Below are 22,629 nucleotides of genomic sequence, written 5' to 3' on the forward strand. Positions count from 1 at the left end.
AATCTCCAACACAAAGGGAGACAATATAACAAGATTTGCTTCAAGAGTAATGCACCAGACAATTGTAACCACACACCCCTCAAGTCCGGGGAATAGGGGGACTTTGACTTTCAGCACAGCCAAGCCCGGGTAAAATTCCCACCCTGCAGGGGCGAACTGCTGGTAAAATCCCTGCCAAATACCCGCACACCCCAGGGACCCTAGATAAGGCCCATTCCCCACTATTTTTGACGCAAAGACAAAACCCAAGCATGCACCCGGCACTCTTGGGCCGTGGTTGCAATTGACTGGTGCATAATAAGATGTGTTTATAGTAAACTTGTACAGGGTACTGATTCTAAGTATCATACAACTGCAAACTGAGATATTGGTTGCACTACGAAATAATATGTAATTCTAACATTATACAAAAAAATTCTACTAACTAGTAATAATATATAAAGATAGCTTTGATGATACAAAATGCCAGAAAAACCATAAAGTAAAGTATTTTCAATCTAGCCAGATTTTACCAAACTGTATACATGTCACCAAGTCATTAAAAAGTAAATAAATTTTAGAGTTTAACTTAGTAGTAGTTTAATTTTCATTAATATTTTTAATAATCCTTGTCCAGTATGAAATTATTCTGGACTTTGTAAAAAGATTCAAGGGAAATACCAGTTTGTTGGACCTTGGCTCCCGCTGGTAATAAATGGCAAGGTCCAACAATTGCAGCTGAATTGTAGGCCTGCATGTCCACAATAATTTTTTGGGCAAAATGATTTAATAAATATGTGTCAAACGCATATCTTGTTAATTTTATTAACTAACCTAGTATTACTTGATCATACCAACTTAATCAGGGCGTTTATCGACCCGAGCTCCCCATGTTTTGACTGCACAGAAATTGTAAATGACCCGAAAATGATGAATCATAAATTTGTAATACTAATCATTTGAAAGGAGCCACAAGGCATGATCTAAATGCCTTTTTAATCAATTAAAGTAAAGAGCAATTAACACCCAAAGTGACAACTGATTATCAATCGGGAATCTAAATGGTTTTCATGTCAATTAGCAGCACTGGTTTCCATGTCAATTAGCAGCACTGACAAACTCAATGACATGATAACTCTGTCCATTATGCAAATTAACGGATAAGCTTTTTTTGCTTAGTATGATGGTTTAAAAAACAACAATGCTTAAATATATTTTGTTTTAGTTTGTTTATACCATGTCTATATCAATTTAAAAATATATATTTGTTTTAGCTTTTAATGTGTAACAGATAAAAAAAAACATTTTTCGTAGCACATGGCCTAAAAGCGCGGGAAAAAGGTGCATGCTAACCCTTCTATCAATTTTAATGAAAGTAAAAAGAGAACTGCGTAAAATGTTGTCAGTGTACAGTAAAGTTCTATAATATAATAGTTTTATTGTTATGCCATTTAGGAAAAAATAAAAACAGTGTTACAATATTTACAAAAGGAACGTTAAATGTTTTTGTTTACTTCCGGACAAAACGAAAAACATGAAAGTGGAACTGAAAGCAGTAATGAGAGATGTCGGGGTTGACCACCTAAGGCCACAACCAATTGATCAATTGATCCACGGATTTTGCCAAAAAAAAGTTGTAGCAAGCAAGCGAAAAAATATTAAATTTTTTTTTTTTTAATTAAAGGCAAATCAGAGGCGAGCGCAAAGCAAAAATTAAAAAATAAAATATGTACACTTCTAACCAAATTTATTACATAATCATGTCAAGAAATGCTTTTTGATTGCAAAAAAGGTTCTCAGTTATAAATGAAAAGGTTTTGATTGTATCACATGAAAATCTGTCTCAATATTTAACAAATGGCAATAAGATCCAGTGATTTACTATTTACTTTCATTGCATCAGCAATTTAAACGTGGATATTATTATAAACTTTGACAGCATTCCTCACAGTAACATGCAATTATTCGAAGAAATTGCAGAAGATCGAAAGTGTTAATAAACACAGAAAACATTTCTGAAAAAAGACACTGTGAATTGAATTGTGGGACAATATAATTATAGCAGTATTAAACAAATCTGCAAATGTGGCACTGGTCATTATATGCAGGTGGTGGATTAAAGATGTTTCCATTTCAAGACCTCGCCTTGACCATGAACCTATAATTTATAGGTCTGTACCTTGAAAAAGAATAACATGACAGCCTCCATAGCTTCAATGCCTGTAAGAAACAGGCCACTTTATCACTAATCGATCAAAGAAAATAAGTGCAATAAGAACAAAGAATTGAGAAAATTAAAAGTCATTTTACTTATAAAAGGTTTTATTTTCTGATTTTACTGATGTTATTATAATACTGTATGTGTAAATACAGACTGTTTCTAAAACATTTTCAAGTCCTACTTTTTATCTGTTTATGAGTATTTAAATACTGAGAAATGCATTTTAGAATTTAAACAAGAGGGCCATGATGGCCTTAAATCGCTCACCTGAGTAAAAGAGTTTAACCTTTGTTATCAATATAGCTTGGCCAAACATGTTGCCTGCACACTGACAGGACTTGTCACAGTTTCCTGCACACTGACAGGACTTGGTGATTGACTGCACACTGACAGGATTTTGTTCAGTTTCCTGCACACTGACAGGACTTGATGATTGACTGCATACTGATAGAATTTGATTTTCATACCTGCACACTGACAGGACTTTGTTCAGCTGCCTGCACACTGACAGGACTTGATAATTGACTGCACACTGACAGCACTTGGTACAGATACCTGCACACTGACAGGACTTTTTTCAGTTGCCTGCACACTGACAGGACTTTGTTCAATTGCCTGCACACTGACAGGACTTCGTTCAACTGCCTGCACACTGCAAAAAATATGTTAAATTGCTTGCACACTGAAAGAACTTTTAAGTATAGATACACAAACAATAAACAGTGCACCATCCAATAAAATCAATAAACTGTCTTAAGCTCTAAAATCAAATATCAGAACACATTCAGCACCTTCAACTTTTATCACTTCTTCCATCTAGGACAACATCACCTTCCTTCTCATGTTACGAAATAATTTTTTCTTTATATCTTTATATAAGATATAAGTGAATAACAATATCCACACAAAAGATTTGTAGCTTTGAATAATCTACATGAAGTTTACAATAATTTACATGAAGTTCAATGGAAAAGTCTGATTATTAAATTTATCAGTAAGTAAAAATGAAATTTCTTCTAAAGAATAAAGTGTATAATAATTATTTTAATCTATGATCCTAAAAAAGAACAATAAATACCTTAGAAGTGACTATGTTGAAGACCTAATAAAATTTAAAATCTATTCCCTTGATACTAATCAAAGTGCTGAAAGCACTTGATAGACTAGGGCTTCATTTAGGGGAATGTTGATAACCATGTTCTAAGCATTAAACAAATCAGCTCACATCACAAAGGGTCACTGTTTAATGGGGGCTAGCTTAAACTTTAGACTAAAAGTGCTTGCAAGCTGCAAAGGAAATTTGAAAAGTCTTGTTAAGTGTGGGTAGAGGGAGGGGGGCTTGAGCGTTTAATCAGATAAAGTCATAGTTCTTTTGAAAATCTCAATGTCGTTAAATCAGACCTATACAAATTCATTTACATGGTTGGCAGATGTTAACCAAAGTACACATACTTCTTTAATTTGATCAAATCATTTTATATCAAAGGTCTGTTATTTGCAGTTTCAGAGAAGATTTTCAATGATGTAATTATATCCTATATAGAAAACCTGTCACCTCTTTTTTAGGGGAACTTTAAACCACAGGGCCATTCTTTGGACAATATTTGTAAAAGACATCAACAAATGCAACAGTTGGCCATTCTTGTATTGTCCTCTGTCTCTGTCCTAATAGCTCCCTATCTCAATAGTTGCAAATGGTTGTAGGTTCATGATTCTCCTGGTCATTGGTCATACAGAAAGAAGATGTTGATTGTAGAATCAAGAAGCTTTCATTTCAGGCACTCCGAATTAAATAGAACTGTAACATTTGGAGTGCCTAGAATTTGTTGGATTCCTAGGCAACATGTATCAGGTGTTGCAGTGCATTTACTTTACTACAAATACTTTTACTCATCCTTGTAAAGCTAAAAAAGCTTTCATTTCGCAAAAGTAGTTCATATATTAAACTATAATAAGGTTGCTAAATCAGAGTTTGAATAATTCTGATATCTAGATGCGCCTTTAATTGCAGCAATTTAACTCATGATGTCAATTGAGCTGGTTAAGCAATACTGCATTTCCTTGGTGTAGGGATTGCTTTATTTACTTGAATAAACAAACAATTCTTGCGTTGGAAAGTACAATGTATTAACAATGTTACATGCAATTTTCTTGCCCTGACTCCATCCAAGCCTTAAATCTTAGATCAACATGTACTTGGGATTATGTGTTTTATCAATGAGAACTATAAATTATGTTCAATTTAGTGCCACTTGTGATATATCATTCCACATACATAAACACTAGCATTTCATTTAAAACCAATAGCATTAATATCCTATGTTATGATAAAACCATTGCCAATTTGGTTATTTGAAAACACTAGAAATTTTATCTGGTAAGGGATTGACATGGTCTTTCTAGACAGCTGGACTTGTTTTGCAGTTACTTTGAAAATCTTCAAAGGCTAAACTGATCAAGACTGGAGCAAAAAACTCACAATACCAAAAGGAGTTTTAAAGACTTAAGAGATCATTCTCACATCACCTATACCATTAGTTTTTATCTACAAACTTAAGTCAACATAAATATGTTTTACATTAATATTGCAATGAATAAAACATATTGCAATAACATAGCAATCAAGTATGATCACTATAAGCCTAAACATGAGATTTCAACATTTTCCAGATAAAACAATAAATAATTTTACTTAATAATTTTCTCAAGCTGAAAAAACTGAAAAATGGTCTCTTTTTGAATACTTCACATATTTCATGGCTTTCATCATTCAAACTAACATTTCGCTTGTTATTTCAATATTCAATGATTATGTAAACATTCATAAATGATGGTTAAAATTAAGATTCATGCTAATCATGCCTACCAAAAACACCTGACTGACCAATCAGTATCCAACTTCGGCAGGGCTTATTGGTGGTTCAGTGAAATCAACCATGACCTCTCACAATCTGCACTGATCAACAGTAGTAAATGCATTGTTTCCATTGTTCTTATTTTCATAAAGCTAGAAAACAACTGCAGTGATAAAATTTATTCCTTATCACTGAGAGAAAGTTTAGAATGAACAAAGCCGAAGGTTACATTTAGTGGGATATCAAATCCTACAAATGTATTCATCATTTTATGTAAACGTATTTAGTAAATGTTAAAGTTTTGAAAGTCTAAAAAGTTTCATTTTTTGTATATCAAAGATATTTCGTGCTTCATTTAATTTCATTCTTTGAAATTTGTTTTACTTAATGTTCAATCCCAAGCATACTTGTTCACATTTAAGTGCAAGAAAAGTCACTAAATTATGATCTGAATAAATTCTTATATTAATGTTAGGTCACATAAAAGATATACAATGTATTGTGCTTTTCAAAAATAACAGTTTTTCATCTGTTTTAAATGATTTCAAATGCTGTGCATTGAAATTTGATTATGAGTTTAAACTATGACAGGAATAATTCAAGGGAATGTATTTTTGTGATTTTAGCATTAAAATTGTCTGAATCGCATGAAAATTTATAAATTACGTAAGGTATTCTCAAATTGGTCACACTTTTGAACTTTGTACTGTCTTCTTTTTGTTTGTCTCAAATTCAATACAGCATTGGCTTCACTTGTTGTTTATTAAATGGACTGTACACCAGATTGGCACCAAAAAAGATGTTTTTTTCTTTAACAAATCTAAGGACATTTTTTTAATAAACTATTATAATACTCTTTGATATCATTATTGTAAATAAAATACCAAAATGTAAAAAAATTGCAGTGAAGTGTCGAATCCACTATGCTATGAAGACTTACTCTTACTGGGTGGAATTTCCAGATATATACTTAATTCGCTTAAATCACGTAATAACATCAACGACAGATTACGCATAAGGAATGAATTCTACTCGGTAGACATACAATGTACCTAGTAATATTTTTTTAATGGAAAAACACGAAATAACTGCTATAAATAAATCATTTGTGAACTATGTGGATCATCAGTTAGTAAGTTTCAATGCATTAATTGTAGACAACGATACCAAGTTAATGTCAGGTTTCTATAAAAAAAAGTTTTTTCTTTTTCATTATTAACTGAGTACAGCCCAATTAAAATGTACCTTATAATGTCTGTGACTTATCAAATATTTAATAGTAATGGTCTGCAACCAAGATTTGTTTGAATTATCAAGGTTTCAAACTGCATTGTGTATGCGATTGGAAAGCTAATCTAAGTAATTAGTTAATTTGTCAACTGCGCACCAAAACCCTGAATCTGAATGTATACGCAAGCTTATGCATCAGTCAATTGTAACCATGCACCCCCCCCCCCCCCCCCCCCCCCCCCCCCCCCCCCCCCCCCCCCCCCTGGTCCAGGGAATAGTGGGGACTTTTACTTTCGGTCCAGCCAACCCAAGCTAAAATCCCCGCCCTGCGGGGATGATCTGATGGCAAAGTCCCCACCAAATCCCCCCAAGCACCCAAGGGACATTAGGTTAAGCCACATCCACACTTTATTTTCCACGAGGACCCGGCACTGCGGGGTCACCTGAAAGGTAAAAACACGGCCCATTTCCCCGGTATACCCCCGGATGTGGGGGCCCTGGTTACAATTGACTGGTGCATACTGATCCATAGTGATCCAATCTCATGCCAAGACGATTTCTGGTCTGACATCGCCAGGTAAGTTATTCTTAAGCATAAAAAAAGCCTGGACAGCATTTGAGAAAGACTGTTGTGAGGTTAAATCTTCATTCCTTCACTATGCCATAACATTGGGTGTTAAGGGAACTTTATTGAATATGTTGATTTTCATTTTGTTCCCTAAATGCCACAAGCCAAAGATTTATAATTCAAGTTCAATTCTTTCTCCACGATTTTCAGCACTGCATTGTTAAAAAAACCCTCAAAAGTTACATTTGTAAATTATTTAACCAAATACCTTTCCCTCAAATATTTCTCAAATTTATATTGATCTATCAACAATGCATCACCATACTGTATCTCTGACTGATTACTGATTTTCATTCTTGGCTAGGAAACAAAAAGTGAGCTCAAAGCGTCCTCACAAAAAGAACTTGTAATTTATGCACCAGTCAAATGTAACCACGCCCCCCCCCCCTCCCAGGTCTGGGGAATACTTTGACTTTCAGTCCAACCAATCCCCTATAAAATCCCTGCCCTGCCCTGCGGGAACGAACTGGTGGTAAAATCCCTGCCATTTAACATCGCACCCCAAGGATCTTAGGTAAGGGTAATTCCCCGCTAGATTTTGCGGGAAGACAAAACCACCGCAATCATCAGGCACTGCGAGGACACCTGAAAGGTGAAAACACTGCCCTTTTCCCTAGTATACCCCAAGGGGGGTTGGTAACAATTGACTGGTGCATTATAATAAGAGTGGAAATCAAAAGTGAGCAGGCAAGATTGTTTTACAAATGGCGATGGTTTATCACAATGTCATTGAACAAAATGTACTTACACTGAGAATGGCTCCAAGACTTTTCTGTGCACATAGGTAAACACTCATCATATTCATAAGCCAGATGCTGTGCACATATTCATACATTTGGCTTCATTTAGAATGAAACTTCATAAATAAGTATGCACATATTTGATATTTCTTTATGATTTATCTCCATTTTGCAAAATTGAAATCACATGATTTTATCAAACAAACTTGCTTGAAATTCTACGTGTCAAATTAAACATGCTACCCACGGTAAGATGACAATAAATCCGTTTGATGGTGGTAATCATTCAATGGCGACTTTATTGATAAATTTCTTCAATAAAACATGTATGAAATTCACATCATCAGCATCCAGAAGTAGTGATAACATGTACATGTGTGAATCATTTCTGATCAAAGTGAATGAGTCAATACAGTAGACTGGTACCTGAATTTACTTTTCCTCAAAAACACAAGTTATAACGTTATACAGGTACGCGGCATATGGTTTTTATTTTACATTAATAGTTACAAAGTATTTACACAATCAATACCAAAAATCATGCTGCATTTAAAAAAAGTGCTGAGTGCCATGCAATGATTAGTTAAAAAATAAACATTGTATTTGAAAAGAAAATGTCACGGAAACATGCAAATTATGTCAAAAAAAGAACAGCCCTGTTAATAAATTAATACCAACATTTTATACAAAGGAAAAAAAAATTTTTTTTAAACCCAAATATCCTGGTTGTTTACTAATTAGACCGTATGCTTGATTCGGTTTACGTACCCACAAGACATTTCGAATGTGCGACGGGCACCGTGGTTAGCTGATACTGGTCTCTTTTCGGATAAAAGAGAAAGCGGCTACCAGTCTATCAATAAAGAGCATTGAACGGAAAAATGTTGATGCGTACTTTTCCAATATGTTCATATTCTTATTGCATTTAATCCAGGGCTTCTAAAACTTTGAAACCTCAAATTCTTTGGACCCGGCGACGATCCCCACCCCCCAAAAAAATCCCCACCCACACACCTCAAAAGAGAAAGACCTGTTCAATAGTCTGATTTTATAGAAATGTCATACATTTTCGCGACGTCTTTTCTGTCAATATTTTTTGCGATGTGGCAATTCGTAAGAGGGCTCTAGAGCCAGCATAGCGGTTTCGGATAGTCATTGATACAAGTTTTATTCAAATGAGATTCTCATCGAGTTCTGCGGCGTTTCTAACAAGAAAGACTGCGATCAAAATTAACTGTGGCTGTCGGGAGGCGGTCAGACGAAAAAAGGTGAAACAGTATTATGATTTATTTGCTTAATGCTTCTTTAGTGGGTCAACATTCAACTGATCAGTGCCGTAGCCAGCTTTTAAAAAAACACCGAGGCAGAACGATCTATGGGGGTCCGGAGGAATGCCCCTCCCCCCCGGATTGATTTCTTTTTTTTGCAAGAAGAGATTTCCTGCATTCTGGAGTATCTTTGGTCGATGGTCTCTGTACATTGAGGCAAATGAAGTGAGACAAAAAGAGTTATTTTTATAGCTATATTTATTGTTAAATGCTAAAAAAAAACCACCAAGGCAGCTGCCTCTGTGTGCCTCAGTGTAGCTACGGCACTGCTGATAATCTTGAATAATGGTATATATCTAGATTTATAACCGGGGCAACAAGCTGAAAGTGTGATATCGACAACGATTTTTTCATTACTGTGAATAAATATGACGTAAGCTGCGGACTCAGCTGTCAGACTATGTAGTTAATCAAGCGTATCGCTGTTGATATCCTAAATATTATTACGTTAATTAATTCGGTATTTTAATGCTTTTACAGATTAACAATGACATGCATTTATCTTTAAAGCCGTTCTTAACCAGCGATGGTTCTTTATAACAATTTAAATTTAACCGTTTTGTAATCAACAAACGGATATCATGTAATGATCGACTACGATATTGCATATTGCCATGTGAAAATATGGACTGATTTTAACACTTAATCAGGAAAGCTGCAAGCAGATAATTAACACATAGTTTGTTTAATGAAACACATAATTTGTTTAATTGTGTCTTCTGCTTATACCAAAACACCTGATTGGACCGATTGCAAGCGTCTGCTAATTAACAGATAGGCTATAGAGTGATCAGCGTAGCGGAAAAAGCAGCTGGTCGCATCGGTCTCATGGTAACCAAGACACTTTTATGACCTATTGGATGTAGTTTTGAATGTGTGAATGAACCATGAATGTTTGTGTATTACACTACATCTCTTACTGACTTAATCGTTTTGGACCGAAATTACCAAAATTTAAAAAAAATTCGGACCGATTTTTTTTACACTTTTTGAAACTGAAATCGGTCTGGCTTGGTCAAAATCGGTCCAGACCGACAAATTTTCGGTTTTTAGAAGCCCTGCATTTAATCTGACCGTATGCAAGAACATTCAATGTAGTTAAAACGATTAACTCACTACGCTACGTATCCATTTCTTGTGCTTCATTAAAAGAACATACAATTAGCTTGTCTTGTTAGGAGAACTATTTTTATTGGATGTTTTCATTGTATTCAGTTCCGGTACTACTTTGATTATTCAAATTCGCTAACGGCAATCCAATCAAAATACAACGTATGAATACATTATGTCAGTGAACCCCCAGATGCGGCTTAAGAATGCAGATAGCGCGTTTACGGCTATAAACTAGGCCACAAGTGCCCTAGTCCAAAAATAGAAAAAAGTGGAATCTCCAACAAAAAGGGAGACCATATAGCAAGACTTGCTGCCCTTGTTTCAAGGGTAAACTTAACTATCAAATTTTAACAAAATGTATTTATAATGAACTTGTAACCCACTGGGTGAGGCCAATTTTCTTCAGGGGCATAATTTGAATAAACATGGTAGATAACCAATAGACAATGTTACACACCAAATATTTAAGCACTAGGCCTCATAGTATTTGCCAAAAAAAGTTTTGTAATCTTTCCTTTAGGTTGCCATGGCAACCAGAGTTCTGCATGGAATTAATTTCTTTGGACAATTTTGAAAAAGCACCAACCAAGAATCATTCCTATGAAGTTTCATCAAAGTTGTCAAAGTGGTTTAGGAGAAGAAGATGACTATAACCAATTGTTGACGCCGGACGACAGACGCGGGACATAGACCGATCACAAAAGCTCACCTTGAGCACTTTGTGCATAGGTGAGCTAAAAAGTAGGTCAAAAGGTCAAAGTTAAGGTCATCCAAGGAATAAAAATAAAAAAGTAGGTCAAAAGGGGTGGGAAAGTAATTCTTTAGGTATCAAATCACAAACATATTTACAGCACTTGCTGTTATTTTCACCGATTAATATTTCAGCATTCCTCTTTTATAATGTAAATCAGTGCCGGATAGAACTAGCAAATAAAGAATGTGGACAGAAAGAATCTGCTTTGCATCATCACCGTGTTCATGACCCATATCAGTATTAAAGGGCCGACGATTTATGTTCTTTACATATAAGACATACGTTTATTTGTATCTTGATTTGTTTTCTTTAATCAGTTGATACAATTGCTTGTTCATGAATGTTTTGTTTTTTTATCAAACATAATTTATAGTTTAATTTTTCAATAATAATGTTGGCTAGTCCATTTTGATCATGACATTGTGACCCTCACAAACTCACATTGCATTTCCATGCAGCATCGATCAATAATTATTATCAATATAATATCTTGCCCTTCTAATTTCCTGATACTTACAAAAGCTGCCCACAGTTGTTTATTTGAGCCTATTTGTGCCATCATCCTGCGACACACCTCTGAAAGCTCGTTGCGTCCATCAGTCTCCCGACACTTGTCATCGCTCTTTATAATCACCGGGTTGTAGCCATATGCCATTCTCAGTCCATCAACTCTGGAAAAGTTACACATGTTTAAAAGTATGAAATCAAAATAGGTAGGAGGCTTTGCAATGCAATAACATGTTGGCGTTATACTAAATGTTCCTTTTATGCTGTAAAAGTGGGAGTAAAATGTTAATACAACTCATGGCAGATGTTTTAAGAATGTTTGATAGTTTGTTTCAAACGTTAACAATGCAATTTTCAATAAAATATGTCCAGATAAAGAGAACCTGTAACTCTATTAAATGTTATGTCTTGAACATAAGTGAATTATGCCATGTAACACGAGTTTAATTAAATCAAGGTACTCATTATTCTAGAATTGAAGTCTGTTGTCTCTATTTTAACATGATATATAGATATCAGAATGATCAGGGAGGGATCCACTATGTTACTGAAGTCAATCAAAACCCTTAGTATACTTAAACCTGTTTCAAGCTACATATTGAGAAAAGTAACTTCCTATAAAAGTCATATCTTTAAATGGTTGCACACCTTAACAAGGGCAGTAATGTCATGTGCGTCCATGCTTCCCAGTTCATTGTTTTGAGTGGAAAACGTCCTCGATTCAGTGAGTATTACCACTGTTTTCTATATGTTTCAACGATAATTTTTAGAAACGACCTTGTGCACTGAATAAAGAGCCATTGCTCGTTTACGCAGACGCTTGTTTTAGATCAAAATAGTGTCTGTATTAAAATATCTCGTGAAAACAATGCACGTTCTTACTCGGCTTCCCGACTCACTCAATGCTTTTTTTGCTTTAAAACAACTATTTAATACTGTTCTCTTGCACACAAACCCCACCCGATGCTTTGTTTTGAGCAATAACAGTATTGCCATTGTTTTCCGAATGCAGACAGCCAATTTTAGAGTTAAATCGGCTCATTTACGAATATGCTTGCTGGTTCATTCTGTACATTTTTAGAACCTAGGTTCATCCCAAATCTGGATGATCTAGTGCACACTGTATTTTCCCGAATTACCAGTCGTTTTGTTATAGTTTTTCACAAAAATTAATTTTGTTAATTAGTTAATTAAATAAGAGGGTGTACAGATATATAATTTATATTTTCAGGGAATAAAAGATGAAACGAAAGAAGAGATCAAACATGAATCTGAATAGACAAAAAACAAGACGCTTAAAGGTAGTCAATATAAACGACATAATAAATGAACTCTGCAGACTTGATGATAAAATCAAAATAGAGGTTCTTTATAAATTAAAGGGACTATACACTAGATTAGCACCAAAAAATATCTGTAAATAATTCAGGACAATTATTTAAAGAAATGTTTAACTCTTTCAGATCATAATTGTAGAAAAAGTAATCAAAAAAAAAATCGAGTAGGAGACTGGGTTGGAGCCAGTGTCGCCAAAATTGCAGTCCATTGTGGTATCCACTGTGCTACGAATGCTTACCCTAAATGTTGGTGGTGTTAGTAGTTTATACTCCGGTCCCAGAGTGACAGTTCAACCACCTCACACCCATCCTGGGCAGAACCAGTACTAGGTGCCTATACCTCTGCAAGGAACTGACAACTTCTGTACATGCCAGGGGCAGTGATACAGTGCGAATGGTCGTTGAAAGGATTCCATAACCAATCACAACAGAAGTGACCTGCTCCACCCTGGAATTGATCCCGGGTTGTCCGATTCAGAGTCCAACGCTCTACCGATTGAGCTAACCGGGCGGACCAGCCCTAGACGGTTGGAATATTTAAGCTATATACCTAACTTGGTTATATCACGTGATGACATCGACTAGCCAATCACGCATTACGGGAATGAATTCAGAGTCCAACGCTCGACCGATTGAGCTAACCGGGCGGACCAACCCTTAACGGTTGGAATAATTAAGCTATATACCTAACTTGGTTACATCACGTGATGACATCGACTAGCCAATCACGCATTACGGGAATGAATTCAGAGTCCAACGCTCGACCGATTGAGCTAACCGGGCGGACCAGCCCTAGACGGTTGGAATAATTAAGCTATATACCTAACTTGGTTACATCACGTGATGACATCGACTAGCCAATCACGCATTACGGGAATGAATTCAGAGTCCAACGCTCGACCGATTGAGCTAACCGGGCGGACCAACCCTAGACGGTTGGAATATTTAAGCTATATACCTAACTTGGTTACATCACGTGATGACATCGACTAGCCAATCACGCATTACGGGAATGAATTCAGAGTCCAACGCTCGACCGATTGAGCTAACCGGGCGGACCAACCCTAGACGGTTGGAATATTTAACCTATATACCTAACTTGGTTATATCACGTGATGACATCGACTTAGGCCAATCACGCATTACGGGAATGAATCAACTAGGTAGACATACCTAATTATCTTTTTTAATTGAAAAAAAAGGAAAAACTACAACAATCAAATTAATTTGGAACTATGTGGTACTTAAGTTAGTAAGTTTCAATGCATTGTACAACTCGATACAAAGTTTATGTCAGGTTTTGACAATTTTCTCTTTTTTTTGCTATTTCATCATACGGAGTACAGCCCCTTTAAAAATGCTTTTGTAATAATGTAAGGTAAAATTGTGTATTATTTAAAACTACCTTTTTAGAAAATAGCAATGAACAGGAACTAAAAGTTTACATTAAAGAGTGTGTTATATGTTTAGTTTGGCAATCGAAATAAAAAGGGAGACAACCTGCAGGAAACAGTGAACAATTTAAGGTCTTAAATGTTGTAAGTTACACATAAGCTGATAAAACTGTTTTATGTAATGACATTTACGTGTAATTGTGTCTCGACTTACTATATAACCTCCAAAAATAATGACCGTTCTTCTTAAAGTAAAGAGCCCTGTCAGTGTGTGTATACCACGTGATAAATAACGGCATAAACGCTATGTCCGAAAACAAAATTTTGCTTCGAATGAAGTCTTTAAACAAAGATAATTTCCTATTTCTTCACCATTTTAAATGAAATATAGCGTAGTCTACGCCGCTAACGGAGCCTCGCCTTCGGTCGTTTACCAGTGTTTGATTGAGAGTTTAGTTTCTTAAAACACTTCAACAAAACTTTTCACAATACGGCGTTCTGACCACGCACTGTCAAGACATTATTTTGGAAACAGGTTTGTCGAAGTGTTTGTTGAAACTAATCACCTTAGCAAACTCCGGTAATACAAGGAAGGCGGGGAAGGTGGCATAGACTGCCCTTTGTTTCATTTAAAATGGTGTAGTGATTGAAAAGTTATCTTCGATTTACGTCTTTATTTTAAGCAAAATGTTGCCTTCAGACGTAGCATATATGACGTATTTTATCACGTGGTATACATACACTGCCTGTACAAAATTACCCTTCTTAGACGTTCTATAGTACATATACATAAATTTTAAAAAAAATCGACGCCTTTTATTCGTTATTTTAATGTGTCATAGATCTTCCAGATTTGGGATGAACCTAGGTTCTAAAAATGTACAGAATGAACCAGCAAGCATTTTCGTAAATAAGTGGATTTAACTCCAAAATTGGCTGTCTGCATTCGGAAATCAATAACAATACTGTTATTGCCCAAAACAAAGCATCGGGTGGGGTTTGTACGCAAGAGAACGGTATTAAATAGTTGTTTTGAAGCAAAAAATGCATTGAGTGAGTCGGGAAGCCAAGTAAGAACGTGCATTGTTTTCACGAGATATTTTAATACAGACATTATTTTGATCTAAAACAAGCGTCTTCGTAAACGAGCAATTGCTCTTCATTCGGTGCACAAGGTCGTTTCTAAAAATTATCGTTGAAACATATAGAAAACAGTGGTAATACTCACCGAATCGAGGACGTTTTCCACTCAAAACAATGAACCGGGAAGCATGGAAGCACCTGACATTACTGCCCTTGCTTAATCAATGTAACAATATGATTTGACAGCAGATATTAAAATATAACATGCCTCCAACATGAATGATGCAATAAAAATATTCCTCTTGAAAAATATTTAGAAATCCCACCTAAAATTAACCATGCGTGGATACAGTTATGATTTTTGTACACTGACTGCACTTCTTCTCATTGTGCTTTACCATTGCAAGAAATTTAATAAAACTCCATCTTGAAGTTTTCAAATTTTGCTCCCAACAAGAATAAGTAACAAAGGGCATTAACTCTGTTATTAGCTAAAATAGAGTTATGCTCCTTATACACTGCACTTCACCTCATTTGTGTTCTATCATTGTATGAAGTTTATTTAATTTCTATCCAGTAGTTTTCAAGTTAATTATGCTCCAGACAAGAAAAAGAAACAAAGGGCAATAACTCACAAATTAACTGAAACAGAATTAATGGTTCTTGTAAGCTGCACGTCCTTTGACTGTGCTTTATCATTACATGAAGTTATTAATTCAAACCGGTAGTTCTCAAGCTATGCTTCAGCCTAGGAAAATTGCAACGGGCCGATCAACCAACCAATAAATAAAAAGCGATTGCTAAATTATTAGCTAAAATTGAGATATGGTTCTTGAACAATGCACACTCCCCTAAAGGTGCTTTACCATTGTATGTAGTTTTATTAAACTTCATTTCCTGGTTATGCTTCAGACAAAAGTAAGTAACAAAGGTACCCTATATTAACTGAAATAGAGTTATGATCCTTGTACAATGCACTTTATCTTATTGTTCTTTACTATTGTATGAAGTTTAATACCAGCAAGTAGTTTTCAGGTTATGCCCCGGACAAGTAAAATTGCAACAGACCGACCGTCCAACTGACTGATCTACCACAGGGTGACTCAAAAATACCCCCTCTAACTTCATTTGTCGGGGCAATAAAAATTATCTTTTTTTTAATTTTTCATGTTATGCAATGGTCCTTCATACAACTTTTGCACTCATTCCACATGAAAAGCCTTAAATGAAGATTTTCTTACCCAATCACACAATAAAATATTATTGTACATCAACATAACCCCATAATAGTTGAAATCATTTTTTAACCAATGGGATGACAGTATTCTTCAAATTATTCGATGTTTAATTTTCGTATAGATCAAACAGTGCCTGTACTTCCGTCAGGCCTTTATGACTTGTTGAGGCCGATGTCCCTTCATGAGGCGAAGCTAATTACCGACTCCGTTAATCACACCGACATGCCTAAATTCCGGCAGCGACGAGTCTTAACAAAACAGTACTCAATATTGACAATACACAGCTTATGTTTTCATAATAGTTGATCAATAGAAAAAAGGCATGTCGGTCCTATAATCACATGCTGATCTGCTATCGTAATGGTTGGCAGATCTCCAGAGCACATGTGTGGGATATTTTGCTTGACGCATCATCCAATCGCATTCAAGGCTCTCTCTTCTCCCATAATAAATTGGCATAAGGCGTAAAATACATTGGACCTTCATCTTTCCAATCAATAATATTATTGGCCTTCGATTTTAAATTAAACAATGATGTGTTAATTGATGGGTGTACTTAATTTGTTATTAAACACAATAAGTTCGCTGCACACAGCTTTGCTTCGTTCTACAAAATTCTGTCAAGTTGAAATTTTGACATGGCATTGCATCTTTAAATACAATGAAAATTTATGAAATTCCACACGTGTCTAGATGCAGAAAAAAGCGTAGTTATTTAAAGAATGTTAATTGTTTTCATATCTGTTCTGAGAAATTTACGTCATTTTCTTGCTTGTTCACATCAGTTTTGATCTGTGCACTGGTGACCCATGTGAGAACCTCTTGAAGTCACATGATTCCTCACTGCAATTGACTATCAGAAATCAAGAACGCTTGAATTTCAGTTGAAGTTTCCATTAAAGTTTTATACATAAAAAAACAAATCATTCTGTCGAAGAATTTTGTCATGTCTAAACGCAAACTCCTCATGCCTCCTATGAGTCCGGCGATCTCATCGTCCTTCAAGCAAATACAGGCATCGCGTGCAAATGCCCTCAGCCGGTGTGAAGGTGAGAGAAGCTTGTGATATTGTCGTAATATAATAATAAGAGCACTATACGCCCAAAGAAGATTCGGCTTGAGGTCCTTTTAATGTAGTGATGATTTGTATAAAATTATTTGAAAATCGCTTTATTAGTTACCAAGTTATGGCCTGGACACGGAATTGCTAACGGACGAGTAACAAAGATGTGGCCCGGACACAGAATTGCTAAAGCCCCCCATGGTGATTCTAGTCTTTGAGGTATGGACCTGGAAACTGCGCGCGACCATCCTTTTAATGTAGTGATGATTTGTATAAAGTTATTTGAAAATCGCTTTATTAGTTACCAAGTTATGGCCCGGACACGGAATTGCTAACGGACGAGTTACAAAGATGTGGCCCGGACACAGAATTGCTAACGCCCCCCCATGGTGATTCTAGTCTTTGAGTTATGGCCTGGACATGGAATTGCTAACGTCCCCCCCATGGTGATTCTAGACTTTGAGGTATGGACCTGGAAATTCCATGTGACACATCCTTTTAATGTAGTGATGATTTGTATAAAGTTATTTGAAAATCACTTTATTAGTAACAAAGATGTGGCCCGGACACAGAATTGCTAACGCCCCCCCATTGTGATTCTAGTCTTTGAGGTATGGACCTGGAAATTGCGCGCGACGCATCCTTTTAATGTAATGATGCTTTGTATAAAGTTATTTGAAAATGACTTTATTAGTGACCAAGTTGTGGCCCGGACACGGATTTGCTAACGCACCCCTAAGGTGATTCTAGTCTTTGAGGTATGGACCTGGAAATTGCGCGCGACACATCCTTTTAATGAAGTGATGATTTGTATAAAGTTATTTGAAAATCGCTTTATTAGTTACCAAGTTATGGCCCGGAAACAGAATTGCTAACGCCCCCCCCATGGTGATTCTAGTCTTTGAGGTATGGACCTGGAAATTGCGCGCGACACATCGTTTTAATGTAATGATGCTTTGTATAAAGTTATTTGAAAATGACTTTATTAGTGACAAAGTTGTGGCCCGGACACGAAATTGCTAACGCACCCCCATGGTGATTCTAGTCTTTGAAGTATGGACCTGGAAATTGTGTGCGACACATCCTTTTAATGTAATGATGATTTGTATAAAGTTATTTGAAAATGACTTTATTAGTGACAAAGTTGTGGTCCGGACACGGAATTGCTAACGCACCCCCATGGTGATTCTAGTCTTTGAGGTATGGACCTGGAAATTGCGCGCGACACATCCTTTTAATGTAGTGATGATTTGTATAAAGTTATTTGAAAATCGCTTTATTTGTTACTAAGTTATGGCCCGGACACGAAATTGCTAACGGACGGACGGACGGACAGACGGACGGACGGACAGACGATGGAGGCCATAACATAATACGACCCTTCGGGCGTATAATAATAAAGATATATTTTTACCACTTGATAGTCTTCTATATGAATGACTGAGTGTTTGATGAATTACTTGAAAGCATTTAATTATTGTTATTTGTGTGCGATAGCATGATTCACGTGATCCTCACTTTTTATGTACAGTAAAACTGCTGTCGTTCGAACAAGCTGTCAATCGAGAACTAGCGGTCCCTCGAGGTCGAGGCTTGGTCCCGAAAATTGGTCCTTCTATGTTCATATAAAATATACCTACGCTGCATCGAAACCTAAGTTAGTCGAGGAGTCAAGCAGAATAGTCGGTCCCAAATACAAAAATCATGCACAAAACCTTATGGCTCCCTCGAGGTCATAACTTCACACTTTTTCCCCCGAACCTGTGTTCCAAAATTAATAAACAATTGCTGGGTGTAAAATTTTTCACAAGTTGTAAAAATTGCAATGAGAGTTGAAAGGTAAAGTGTGAAAAAGTGTTTATCACTGTTTAGGCATGGCCGATAGCAGTTGATAAAGGCGTTTGAGAAGATAATTATGAGAAGTTGAATGAAGCTTTTTGTAAAAATAACATTTCTATTTATTGATTTATTGTTATTTCTTTTACTTTTTAGATTTAGTATACGGCAGCCTTTGAACATATGAGTGATTTCCACAACGCAACACATTATCGGTGTCTTAGTAAACAGTCGGTTTTACGTTTTTAAATTCACTGATACAAGATATTTTATAACAGACTGGAAAATTGAAACTCAGGTCGTTCGAAACATCAGTTCCCTTGAGGATTTGGCTCGGTCCTCGGCACCCTTGAGTGATCGCAGTTTTACTGTAGAAGGTCAGCAGACTTCAGGGAGGCAGCGTTTTACACATTTTACTGGTTACGTTACCAGTGTCGATATAATCATTACTACTCACTACCATGTGAAATTGTTTCATAAAAAAACTGAGGAATACCAAAAAATATGAAAAACATCATGTTTATAGTTGGACTATATGGCAGATATTAGTTTAGCTAAGAATCACACCATTTCCACTACAATTATAAAAAAAAAATTGATGTACAGAGGGGACTCCCTTCCCAAACCCAACCCAATTTACTCAGTCCCTACAAGCCTTCGAAAAATCCTGGCGGAAGCCCTGATATTGGTCGTTCATATTAAAGGTGTAACTTTATAATTTGTCTTCCGTATACGGGTAATTTTTAGGGTAATTAATTTTCCCTACACATAAATACTCATGTAAAGACTACGTAAAGCGGAGAACAATTGTCTTAAAATAGCCTGTCAAAAACTGGTTTGGTCAGTTTTGTAGGTGGTGCTATAAAACACAGGAAATGTAGTACGGCAGGTAAAGAGGGCTTTGGTCATTTCTACCGAGACTTCTGTTTGGGCAACATCAACCTTTAATTATATTTTCGTGATGACCATGTAATTTGATGAAATATATATTATTTTACAATATAACCACAATGAGATTGTATACTGAATTAAATCATATTTGAATTTGTATATTCACTATAATGAAACATGTTGAGATACTTTGTTGTCTCATATTTGGAGGGTTAGTCTGAGAAACACTAAAAAGTGTTCCGGGCTTTGTTACGAATACAGGTTTCCTTGCACATTTAAAAAAGATAAGCAAGGTTTTTCCTGGATGGCTAGTATCCCATTGAATAATTTTCGATCTTATCTTTTTACATACATTACTGATTCAGTAACATATGTTTTTCGATAGGATTGTGTCATGCTCAGTTTGGGGTTGGTACGTAAATGCATACTTATGTACATGTTATAACGTTATAATGTTATGTATGATAATACGTTAAAATGATAGTATGGTTTTATATACACGCAAATAATTTATAGTTGAAGTACACTCTTATGTTTGGATGTTTTGTTGTTATCACCCCCTTGTATCTGTTGTTGCCATAAATAAACTAGTCTCATCAGCACAAACGGTGTTTGTTTTGGTAAGGCTGAGTTGAGACCTGGCTTTACATAACTGTTTTGTACTGCACAAAATGCACTGAGGGGAAAATAATTGCAATTGAAGTGTATAATTTTTATGCAGCATACCAGCTTTTGTTGTGTCTGGTAACTTTATACAAGAACAGGTAAACAACTGATATTAATCATTCTGTGCAGCTAGCTTCTCCCAATTAATGAAATCTTGATTCAAATACTTTCAACTGACAATGTGCACTTTCATTATTCAAGTATTTTGTTTCTGCACTGCTTTAAGATATTTTGAACATATTTGTTGATGTTTTTATATTTTGGTTATCATTATACACTGAGCCTTTTCAATTTTCTGCTGATGTAGTTTTTTATGGTGTCAGAATCATATGATCATTATTCAGTAAAATCAGTGTTTTAAGTATATGAATTGTTTTTTCAGGAAATGTTCATTTTATGAACATACGATATCCATGTAATTTCATTTGATGAGGTTAACATAAGTTTGGCAAATGCCTGGAGTCAAAGGCACTTAATTAAGCATTTAAAACTGAAGTGAAAAAAGATGTAAATAAGCGATGAATTGACATGTTTCGTTATGGAAATGCTAGTGAACACTCCTTTCTGTCTTCATATGCCAGAAATTAGGCCATACAAATTATTTTCTCCCTTGAATACTCATGTTGTCACCAGAACTTTTCAGCACATAGAGACTCAGAAAACCCAATAACTATGTCTTACAACTTAGACACAATGCATTGTTTTAGGAAGCAGCAACAATTTATAAGGGAGATGTTCATTTATAAGGGAGATGTTCATAAATGGAAAACTTGTGAAATTCAAATGCATTGCCACTTTGAAATTCAATTGTTTAGCGAAGAACCACATCCATCCAGTACATGTTTGTTGATAAAAATGGGAGTGGTTGAGAGTGATAATAAAGAGGAGTTATAATCAAGAGGAGTTATAATCAATCTGGCCAATGGCTTTGGTAAGAATTCCTTCGTATGTTTTTTTAGTTTTGTACAAGCAAGCATAAATGATCAATGATATAAATGATAGCATAATTCTATTAACAACTAGATGCGCCGCAATGCGACGAAACCAGGTTTTTGTTATGGGCAATCAGAAATTATAGCCAATTAATTTGTTGTATGACTTTATCTTTACTTTTATCAAAAGAGACGTAACTGAAAATTACTGTTGGCGGAAACCATTTTTCTATTTTTAGTAATAGTGACCTTGACCATAGCCCCTCCTCACTCAAAAGCAATTCCAAGCTAGCTCTTCACATAAGCTACCTACACACTAAGTTTCATCAATATCTATCAATGCTAACTTATGTTATTGGGCAGAAACCATTTTTCTATTTTTAGTAACAGGCGACCTTGACCTTAGCCCCACCCCCCTCAAAGCAATCCCAAGGTAGCTCTGTACATAACCTACCTACACACCAAGTTTCATCAATATCAGTCAATGCTAACTAAAGTTATTGGGCAGAAACCATTTTTCTATTTTAAGTAACAGTGACCTTGACCATTTTTCTATTTTAAGTAATAGTGACCTTGACCTTAGCCCCTCCCCACTCAAAAGCAATCCCAAGCTAGCTCTTCACATAAGCAACTTACACACCAAGTTTCATCAATATCGGTCAATGCTTACTAAAGTTATTGGGCAGAAACCATTTTTCTATTTTAAGTAACAGTGACCTTGACCTTAGCCCCTCCCCCCTTAATAGCAACCCCAAGCTAGCTCTTCACATAAGCTACCTACACACCAGGTTTCATCAATATCAGTCAATGCTAACTAAAGTTATTGGGCCGAAA

The 22,629-nt window shown here is 35.7% G+C and overlaps 1 protein-coding gene across 1 annotated transcript in view; it reads right to left on the reverse strand.

Annotated features, from left to right (window-relative positions):
* The window catches only part of LOC128205296 (uncharacterized), a 106,750-nt gene that overhangs the window by 17,861 nt on the left and 66,260 nt on the right, over nucleotides 1-22,629 (reverse strand). The window contains exon 3 of the mRNA XM_052906828.1: nucleotides 11,366-11,519. Coding sequence (XP_052762788.1) covers nucleotides 11,366-11,519 — 154 coding nt within the window. The remainder of the gene's footprint in view (nucleotides 1-11,365; nucleotides 11,520-22,629) is intronic.

Source organism: Mya arenaria, chromosome 10 (genome assembly GCF_026914265.1).
Source record: "Mya arenaria isolate MELC-2E11 chromosome 10, ASM2691426v1".
NCBI classification, from domain to species: Eukaryota; Metazoa; Mollusca; class Bivalvia; order Myida; family Myidae; genus Mya; species Mya arenaria.